At 58.0% G+C, this 10,227-nt stretch overlaps 4 protein-coding genes across 4 annotated transcripts; 3 read left to right on the forward strand and 1 right to left on the reverse strand.

Annotated features, from left to right (window-relative positions):
- Positions 1-564: 564 nt before the first annotated feature.
- BKCO1_1200066 (thiamine biosynthesis protein) lies at positions 565-1,726 on the forward strand (the record flags this gene model as incomplete). The annotated part of the gene is made up of 3 exons (XM_020270740.1): positions 565-599; positions 655-757; positions 815-1,726. 3 exons carry the CDS (start codon positions 565-567, stop codon positions 1,724-1,726), a joined length of 1,050 nt encoding a protein of 349 aa, XP_020132490.1.
- A 561-nt stretch (positions 1,727-2,287) lies between these two features.
- On the reverse strand, positions 2,288-3,561 carry BKCO1_1200067 (uncharacterized protein; the record flags this gene model as incomplete). The annotated part of the gene is made up of 4 exons (XM_020270741.1): positions 2,288-2,718; positions 2,786-2,936; positions 2,990-3,130; positions 3,181-3,561. The coding sequence occupies 4 exons, from the start codon at positions 3,559-3,561 to the stop codon at positions 2,288-2,290; spliced, it is 1,104 nt and encodes a 367-aa protein (XP_020132491.1).
- Positions 3,562-3,818: 257 nt separating this feature from the next.
- BKCO1_1200068 (dna topoisomerase iii) lies at positions 3,819-6,085 on the forward strand (the record flags this gene model as incomplete). Its single annotated transcript, XM_020270742.1, has 4 exons — positions 3,819-3,902; positions 3,958-5,706; positions 5,808-5,933; positions 6,047-6,085. 4 exons carry the CDS (start codon positions 3,819-3,821, stop codon positions 6,083-6,085), a joined length of 1,998 nt encoding a protein of 665 aa, XP_020132498.1.
- Positions 6,086-7,243: 1,158 nt separating this feature from the next.
- Positions 7,244-8,500, forward strand: BKCO1_1200069 (sin3 binding protein; the record flags this gene model as incomplete). Its single annotated transcript, XM_020270743.1, has 1 exon — positions 7,244-8,500. One exon carries the CDS (start codon positions 7,244-7,246, stop codon positions 8,498-8,500), a length of 1,257 nt encoding a protein of 418 aa, XP_020132499.1.
- Positions 8,501-10,227: the final 1,727 nt, after the last annotated feature.

Consider the following 10,227-nt stretch of genomic DNA (forward strand, 5'->3'; position numbering starts at 1 on the left):
GCCTTGGTAACGATCCACTCGCTACGTATGCTGCTTCCTTCATAGTACTCTGATGGCTCCTCCGGCGCGCGAATTACGTCGTCTTCGACTGCTGTGTACGTTGTGACCCACAGATTAACCCTCGCCTTAGGGCACAACTAGCAAGAGCTACCCCGCTATTACCCCTCCTCACCACAGTATTTAAGCTGCTCAGTCTCGCATCTCCCTCTCCCTCACAGTGCACCGTCTGCATCCGCTTCACTACTCTCGAAAACTCGAAACCAATTCGCTCCGGTACGAAAGAATGGAAAAGCAAAGAGCAATGAAGCCTGTCGCCATGGACATGTCTGCAGATCAAGGTAACTATAAAGGAGAACGCATGCCGGGTGTTCGACTGCATCCTCTGCTGTGGCTGGCGAGTCTCACTCTCACCGCAGCCGAGGAGCAGTCGTTCTGAGAAATACCGGTGAACTTGATCTGGATAATACCAGCGAAAGAACATGCTTCTTTGACTCCCCCTCCCCTCTGCCCTGCATGGACAATGTGTATTGACCAATGCAGTGTCTGCTTGATCTGTCATCCACAATGTCGACCGACAAGATCACGTTCCTGACCAACTGGTAGGAACCGTCTGACCCGCAGCTGCCAGAAGAAACTTGCTAACTGTGAATGCAGGCACGCTACGCCTTACCACGCCCCTCTCTACCTCGCCCAGGCCAAGGGCTTCTTCCAGGAAGAAGGCATCAAGGTCGCGCTTCTTGAGCCCAACGACCCCAGCGTATGCCCATCACTCCACACATCACCAATGCCCACCATGCTGACGGCCCGCGCTTAGGATGTCACCGAGATCATCGGCAGCGGCAAAGTCGACATGGGCTTCAAGGCCATGATCCACACGCTCGCGGCCAAGGCGCGCAACTTCCCCGTCACGTCCATCGGCTCGCTGCTCGACGAGCCCTTCACCGGCGTCGTGTACCTCAAGAGCAGCGGCATCACGCCCGACTTCGCCACCCTCAAGGGCAAGCGCATCGGCTACGTGGGCGAGTTCGGCAAGATCCAGATCGACGAGCTGACGCGCCACTACGGCATGACGCCTGACGACTACACGGCCGTGCGCTGCGGCATGAACGTCACGGCCGCCATTACCGCCGGCCACATCGACGCCGGCATCGGGCTGGAGAACGTGCAGATGGTGGAGCTGGAGGAGTGGCTCGCCGCCCAGGGCCGCCCGCGCGACGACGTGCAGATGCTGCGCATCGACGAGCTGGCCGAGCTGGGCTGTTGCTGCTTCTGTTCCATCTTGTACATCGCCAATGACGACTTCCTCGCCCGCAACCCGGACCGCGTGCGCCGCTTCCTGCGCGCCGTGAAGCGCGCCACCGACTTCGTCCTCGCGCACCCCGAGCAGGCCTGGACCGAGTACGTCGCCGTCAAGCCCGTCATGGCACTGACGCCCGTCAACCACAAGATCTTCGAGCGCAGCTTCGCCTACTTCAGCCGCGACCTGCAGAACGTCGACCGCGACTGGCAGAAGGTCACCCGCTACGGCAAGCGCCTCGGTGTCCTCGACGAGACTTTCCAGCCCAACTACACCAACGTCTACCTCGAGTGGGCCCTCGACGCTGATTCCGTCGACCCCCTCGGCGACCAGAAGCGCATGGCCCAGCTGCAGAAGGACGTTGCTGCCAAGGGCGGCTTCCACCGCATCGACAAGGCTGTCCCGACCCAGCCTGAAGTCAGCGTCTGAGAAATGAGGACTGACCCCTTTTTTGCGCGTTCCGTGCGGGTGAATGGCACCAGTCGAGCCTTGGAACACGTCAGCGGTCCGTTTCTAGATGACTGGTCTCTGTTACGCTCGTTTTAGTAGCTACTAGCCTCACAATGGATGAAGTTGCCTGCTTGATTTACTCGTTGATCTAGTGCGTGAATACCAGCGGGTCATGTTGGTTCATAGTACGTTGCAGAACGTTTGAGCCTCCTACATCGGTGATCCTTATACGTGGGTGGTGGAATCCTATATGGACGTCGTGGGTACAGTTTGAAACCCGCGTTCCTGTCTAGACGTCTGCTTCAGCTGCCTACGTAGGAGAAACGGAGCGTCCTTCGGGGCAAGCAGATGATTAATTTTTTGATTGTTCACTATGTTACTACGACTCGTCTGTTTTCGGCAGCCCGCGAAGATGGAAACGCCGGTATAAGCCAAATAACATACGCTCATATTAAAGGAGACCAGCTAACCTGCACGGCGATCGCCATAGCCAGATCACACTCCCCTCCTTTCACAATAACAACAACAACAACAACAAAATCATTTCTTCGTGCCGGCCTTCGCCTTGGCAGCAGCACCACCACCAGCCGGCCCGGTCGTCGTCGTCCCGGTCGTCGTCGGCGGCTTGTACGCGCCGCGTAGCGGCCAGGGCAGGAACTTGCCCACCTGCCGCTGGTACTCGGCGTACTCGGGGTACTTGCCGGCGGTGAGGAGCTCGGTGAGCCAGGTGCTGCCCTGGAAGAGCAGCAGGTACGACAGGGCGCCGGCGGCGGACCAGTTGGCGTGGGCGCGCGCGGCGAAGCCGGCCCACTGGTAGAGCACGACCCAGACGGCCTGCTCGGCGGCGAAGTTGGGGTGGCGCGAGTAGGCCCACAGGCCCGAGACGTTGAAGCCGCGGTCGAGGTCGGCGCGGCGCCAGTCCTTGGGGACGACGGCGGTGCGGAGGTAGGCGTGCTTGGCGGTTTGGTAGTCTGTGGTGGTGGGGGGGTTAGGCTTGGGTTCTTTTTTTTTTTTTTTTTTTGGCGCTGTGGTACTTACTCCATTGTTGCTGGTCGGAGAACCACTCAATCACGACCAGGGCGATGAGGGCGCGAGTGAAGAGGGTGTCTGATGTGCTCATGCCCTCCCCGGTGAGGTGGGAGCTCAGAAGTAGGATATACGTCGGCGCCGTTACGGCGAACAGCAGTACCTGAAAGTGGGTCAGCAGTCGCCGCATGTTTGGGCCAAATGTGGCAAACTCACGCTCTGAATAGTGGAGATGAAAGTGACGTTGAAGAGGAAGAATACAGCAGCAGGGACCTTCGACTTGATAATTTCCCAGCGGTAGTCCTCTGAGCCGATATTGTATCCACCCTTTCGCCAGTAGTTGTAGGTCAAGCGGATCTGTATTGGATCAGTGACTGTATGCTTGGTCACGGGGTTAGGAGGCTTACACTCCAGAGCATGCTAAAGGCCAATACGTTGTCCGCCTTTTCAGCCGGCACGCCTGCCAGGTGTGCCCACAGCGAGTAGTGGGCATTGTAGAAGGTCGGCAAGAGACTCCAAAAGCGATCCACTTGGGAATAGTTCCTGTTGATCTCGGAAGCAAGGAGAAAGAGAGGAGCAATGGCCAGGGAAAACGCGAAGCCAGAGATGAGAGGATTCGTCGCCACGTAGATGGCCTTTAGCTCCTCAAGACTCGTCACATGCTGGGCAACGTCGTAGGGCAGCGTCTTCAGTTGGGGGATGAAGGGCTCGACGGTTTTGGACCAGTCGGCGCAGTCGCTCAGGGACTTCACTGCCGGCAGCACTGTGTTGAGGGCTACCAGAGGCATTTTGGAGGGTAGAGTGTGAAGAAAGCGACGGAAGCGTGGGAGCTGTGGTGTATTATAGATGCTTGGGACGTCGCGACGTCACCACCAGACGAGATTGATGATCGGCACAGGGATCTGCCGTTAGCGGCGGCCCCCGCGTCAAAGCTCCGTCGTTCCTGCCAGACGCTGCAAAACCGACCAAACGCGGATGCGCGTCTCACCACGACCACGAACGCGATCCCTCCCTCCAGCACCCACATGGACATGCGCTTGGCAGCATGCGGAGAGTTCTGTGCGTGGCTGAAAAGCCCTCGATAGCCAAGGCTGTCGCTGAGCACCTTTCTGGTCGCCAGATGCAGAGCGTGAGTGTCGTGCCAGGCTACAACTATTTTTTTTCTCGCTAACTCCATCACGCAGAGCCGAGTTCGAGGCACGCAATACATCAGCAATCATGAGTTCATGTACAACTTCGGCCAGCGCTGGGGTAATTGCTCCGTCATATTCACCGCCGTCACCGGCCACTTGACCTCCCAGGACTTCACCGATCAGTATCGCTACTGGAACTCCTGCCGACCTCACGACCTCTTCGAGGCACCTATACGGACCTTCGTCGCCGATGACAAAAAGGGGATCGCTCAGAACATTCAGACTTTGGCAACGAGGTGCAATGCCTTGTTCATCTGGACTGACTGCGATCGGGAGGGCGAGCACATCGGCACCGAGATACGCGAGTGGGCTCTGAAGGGCAACGGGACCATCGAAGTGAAGCGTGCCAGGTTCAGCAACATCGAGCGCGCTCACGTCATCACGGCCGCTCGGAACCCCATCGAAATCGATGAGCGAGCCGCGCAGGCTGTGGCTGCTAGAATCGAGCTCGATCTCCGCATTGGTGCCGCCTTCACACGCATGCAGACGCAGACGTTGGGCTCTATGGTCCCTCGCGAGGGCGTCATCAGCTATGGTTCGTGCCAGTTCCCAACGCTCGGTTTTGTTGTGGACCGCTATTTCCGCGTCAAGAACTTCGTGCCAGAGACCTTCTGGAATATCAAAGTCATGCACCTCAAGGAGGATATCAAAGTCAACTTCAACTGGGCCCGCGGTCACTTGTTCGACCGCATGGCTGTGACCATCATCTTCGAGCGCTGCCTAGCAGCTCGTAAGGCCAAAGTTACCAAGATGCAGAGGAAACCCACGACAAAGTGGCGGCCTTTTCCATTGACGACGGTTGAACTCCAGAAGATGGGCAGTCGTTATCTCCGCATGGACAGTCAAGCGGTTATGAAAGCTGCCGAGAAGCTTTATCAAAACGGCTGGATAAGTTATCCTCGCACGGAAACAGATCAGTTTGATAAGGGCATGGACCTCAAGAAGATCATCGAAAAACAGCACCAATCAAGAGACTGGGGACAGTACGCACAAGACCTGACTGGAGGTGGTTTCCAACAACCGAGGAACGGACGTAACAATGACCAAGCTCACCCTCCAATCCACCCAGTCAACTTTGTGGAAAAGACAGCCCTTCGCGACGAAAATGAGCGACGAGTATACGAATTCGTGGTCCGTCGGTTCCTGGCGTGTTGTTCCGAAGATGCCAAAGGCGAGGCGACGGACATCGAGATCCTGTACGGAAGCGAGACGTTCCGCACACACGGGTTGAAAGTGCTCGAGCGCAACTACCTCGACGTATATCCCTACGATAAATGGGAAAGCAGCCAGCAGCTTCCAACCTTCACCGTAGGCGAGGAGTTTGAGCCCACCGAGGCCAACATGGGTGAGGGCAAGACGAGCCCACCAGGGTACCTGACGGAACCCGAGCTGATATCACTGATGGACGCGAACGGCATCGGCACGGATGCCACCATGGCCGAACACATCGCCAAAATCAAGGAGCGCGAATATGTCATGACTCGACCCCGAGGCGGTGGACCTGGCAACCCCGGCGGTGAGGAACTGGAAGAAGGTGCGCCTGGTGGCCGGGGCGGAAGAGGGGCCAGAGGGGGCAGGGGAAGGGGTCGTGGTGGACGAGGAGGCAGCACTGCGGCGACCCGTGGAGGAGGCAGTGGCATGCACGAGTTCATCCCGACGACATTGGGCGTGGCATTGATCACTGGTTACGACGACGTAGGCTTCGAGACGAGTTTGAGCAAACCGTTCTTGCGCAAACAGGTGCGTCGATCTCCCTCTTTGGTGGTTTTTGAATTTTGGAATTTCGGGCAGGCGGATTGTGGGAATCCTACGACTGACGCTAAGCGGGGCACGCATAACAGATGGAGCAGCAGATGCGCGCCATTTGCGCCGGGTCCACGACAAAGCATGATGTCGTTCATCAGAGCCTAGAGCAGTATCGCGAGGTGTATGTGCGTACGACGGCACAGATCCACCGGCTCAAGGACGTGAGTACCGCAACGGTTTCAAGGCGCGACACGTGTGCGCACTGGTCACGCACAATCGTCGATTTCTGTTTGGTTCCGCATCAGGCCACAGCAAGCTAACTCATGGTCGGCAGGCGGTGCGGAAATACGTGCTCCAGCAGCAGGCGCAGTGACGACTGCGGCTTCGCCGGAGGAGCGCGAAGAGGGGCACGTGGAGCGCTGGCTACGCGCTGGCTACACGCTGGCTGCTTTTTTGCCGCGCAGTGTGGGCATTATCGCGCAGTGCGCCTTGGCGCTCGGGCGGGCTCGGTGTGCGGGGAACGGGCGCATGGTGTTGGGCAGTTTTCAAAGTGCCGTTGGTGCGCTGCGAATCCACTTTCCGAGCATTGCCGTGGGAACGTGCTTGCGGCGGTGGATCCTCCGTTGCGCTCCGCATCTGCACGGGAGAGTGGGATGTGGGAGCCACGGAGCTGGCCCCCGGCAGGGGAGCGCTGCGCGTGACGTTAGGCTTGCGACCGCGCCACGGCCGCGCACCTGAGGCAGCGTCGCCGCCATCGCGGAGTGCTGTCCAGCCTGCCCAGCGGGACGCAGTGCAGGGCGGGACGCAGTGCAGGGCGGGAGCATACGCGCAGGGTCCTGCGACGGCGCGGTCCCTGAGCGCTCCTACGGCTGAAGCCTGGGACGCGCGCATCTTCGAGCCGGGAGAGGAGGTGCAGCTAATCCAGCTAATCCAGCTAATCCATCCATGGCCCCGTAATCAGCGCCCGCCATCTTGGTCAGTTATCACTGCCGTCGCCGCCAATCAGATCGCGCCATCATGCCAGTGTGCCTTCCTCTGGCGCACCTGTTGGCGCAGGCTGGTAGGCCCGCCTGATCCGTGCTACAGCAGAGCAACAACCAAGGAACTGCCCAGGTTGCGACCGTCGGCACCCTTCCAGACCTCCGCAGCACACAACACAAAGACACGCCAGAATCCGCCCTCCCGCGACATCGAAACCAGCAAAGCGACAGCCTGCGACCGACGCCCCTAGCTCTACCCCTGCGGCTCAGCTCCAGTCAGCAAGCAGCCTTGCAGCCAGCCACTCCGCAACGCGCCTCTGCATCCGGCCGACGCAGCGCTCCGCAACTGCTTCGCCGTCTTCATCCACGCGCCGACAAACCGTCGCACACTCTGCGCCTGCGAAAGACACGTCCCTGCAGCTTGACGCTTACGTGGGTTCCCCTTTGTCGGGCACAAAGAACCCGCCGCCTCTCCTATTACCGCTCGCCGCAACGCGCTGACTCATTCCTCGCACTTATAGAAGCGACAACCCACCGCGCTGCCTCCCAATATGGCATTCACCGCCCCTAGCAAGCCTGTCTCTCCCTTTGCGAGGGCTTTCGCTTCCCAGTCCTCCTCGGTCGAAATCCCCAAGCCTTACGATCCCGCCCCGGGCAACCACCGAGCCGCCATGCTCCCTACGCCGCCGAACTCGATCTCTCCGACCCTTCCTCCGCAGCACAAGCTGCACTCCTCCTCCGTCCCCCATACCCACCCTCATGGCCAGAACGACTCCGACGTCGATCTGCTCGACGCCGAACAGCCTCCGGCCCCTGCGCCACTCTCCAGCGCCGCCCTTTCGGGCCTCGAGGCCGCCGATACCATTACTCCAGCCATGCTCGCCAAGCATCACCTCCCAGATATCTTGCTGAACAATGGGCCCGTGGCCATCCGCCATGTTCTCATGAACCTGGCGCAGTCTGTTCCGGGTTTCTCTCGCATACCACAAGCCAAGGCGCGCAGGTTGGTTGTAGCTGCGCTAGAGAGCCGCACTGTTGGTAGCAGTGCAATCTCCGAAGGCGAGATTGTCTTCGAGAAGGTTGGTTGGGGCCGCTGGGATGCGTACATCATGGGCCAGTCGCGCCCGGAGCGCAATCCCACCGGTAGCGGTATCCCGGTCAACAGCATGAGACAGTCGGCCTTCTCGCCCCCTGCCAGCGTTCCAGACAGCTACGCCATGTCCGCGGACGGTCTCCGTATCCCACGCATGGGCCACGGCCAGTTCGCCCGCCGCGAGGACCTCTATTCCGGTAGCTGGGCTGCCAGCTCTGCGATGAGTGGTCATGACGCCTCCGATTATGACGTCGACATGAACATGGCCGAACACGAGGCCGACAAGATGTCTATGGACGGCGATGATGTTGGTTACGATTCTCCGCCCGCACCGGAGAACATGGATGACGATATCGAACTCGATGAGGAAGACGAAGCTACAGACGAAGAAGACTGGGCCGGTATCGGCGCTCAGGTCTTACGTCAGAGCAGCATGGGCGGACTTGGTGGTGGCTTGGGCGGCGGCGGTGTCATGAGGGACTATAATCAGCTGTCAAGGAGCGTTACAGCCCGAGCAAGGATGTCGCCACAGCCGCGTAGCTTTGCGAACGCGTACATGAAGAGTAGGGCTAGCCCCCGAGGCGTCTCCGTAAGCTACCAAGAACGCGCGCCCCACCTCACCGGCGCCGCACCCGCCGGCTGGACCAGCATTGCTCAACAAAACCCGCAAGAGAGAGAAGCGATCGAGGCGCTGCTCAAGATGGGCTCGATGTAATCTTCGACGTCACCATACAACCAAATTGTGCCGGGCCACCTGCCCAGCGACCATCCGTTCTCTAACATCATATTGACCGGCCAACCTTACGATTTTTAATAATTGCTGCCCACTTTGCAGTACGGACTCTACACTCACCACTCGCATCTTGCTTTTTTCAAACGTTGTTCGTATCGACCTCTTGTGGTCCACTTCTACCTTGGCGTTTTACTGGTCACGGGGCCAGCGCAGGCTCCTCGTACCCGAGCCGCCACCCCGTTCATGTTGGTCACGAGTCTTCATGTCGACAGCGAATTACCTCAACTCCTACCACGGTCAAGCGCTGACTGTAGGAGAGCATGTTGTCTTTGGTTTCGTGTATTGGAATGACTACCTGGGCATTCTTGGAAGACGCCATTCCAGTTGGGAATGGCATGGGTGAAGTTTTCACAGGAGCATATTGATGATTGGGATTTGTTATTTGAAGGGCACATTATACCCTCACGAAGGAAGGAACGACATTGGGATTCATCACGTCTTTGTGGCGCTGTTCACGCCATCAAGCAGGACGAGCGCCAGCATGGTTTTCAACATCCAGGGCTCGATCCGCTAATCGGTATCGTCATCAACGAGAAGCAGACGGTACGCAGATTTGTCACTATTTATTTTACAACTCAACTCATAGACGGAGGAAATTACGGCGGGAATGGATGGTTCTTTTTCCGGTTGTCCGAGTAAAGAGAAAGGGGGGGAAGAAGATGGTCCAGCCTATCCATGTCGTCAGCATTCATACGGCGGGACAGCGAAATAGTTTAGCTCAGGTGGAAACATCGTTCGCTGCGGCTATATTCACCATGGTCTTCGAAACGGACGCGCGCTTAGGCCTTGATTGGTTCTGGCGCGGTCGAAGGGAAGAAGAACAAAGAAAAACCGGGATCATCGCCAAAAAAAAATAGATTTTGCTTCTCATTGGGTGCAAGAGCGGCGGCGGCGGCGCTGGAACAATGCGCCGTTCAGTTGTTCTTGCTCTTTTTGGCCCATGGGGATTCTCTCCTCTCACTCAACTTGTCCATTCCTCGTCACGTGTATGTCGTGTCTGGGTATGTGCTGTTAGACTGACGTGCGTTCCACAGAAAGCGTTGCCAGGGTGGCAGGTGGCAGGTGGCAGGTGGCAAGTGGCAAGTGTGTGGCAGGGGTGGCAGGGGTGGCAGGTGTGTGGCAGGTGAGTCTTGGCTTTGGGATGGAAATCGTTGAGAGGGGTGGGGGTGGGGCTTTGTACCTGCCTCTTACCCTCTTTGTTGATCTGTTGGGTAAACACTTACCGTTTACTTTTTCTTTTTTTTTTTCGTTTTCTCTTCTTCTTCTACGTGCGAGGACCTCCGCACCTTTAGAGGGAGAAAAAAAGACTCCTCGAGTGAAAGGCGAGACAACCACATGAAAGAAGAAACTGTTGCCTGTCTCGCTTTAGTGACAGACGGCGGTATATGCGAGGAGGTCTGAGACATGAGACTATAGTGGTGGCAGTTTCACGGGGTGCGGATCCCCTTGCTCTGTTTTTGTCTTGCGGGTGTGCTTCATTGTGTAGGAATGGTGGGTGCCATTCAAATTCATTGATGCATGAAGAAGGGCATCATTGACTTATAATGATGGCGTATGGACTGCTGCCGGGGGGTGGAGCGAGAATGGTTGGTGTATGGCGTGTTGCTGGGCTGAGGCGGAGGAAGTGGGGGGGGGGGGGGGGGGGGGGG

The sequence above is a fragment of the Diplodia corticola genome, assembly GCF_001883845.1.
Source record: "Diplodia corticola strain CBS 112549 chromosome Unknown scaffold12, whole genome shotgun sequence".
Lineage (NCBI taxonomy): Eukaryota > Fungi > Ascomycota > Dothideomycetes > Botryosphaeriales > Botryosphaeriaceae > Diplodia > Diplodia corticola.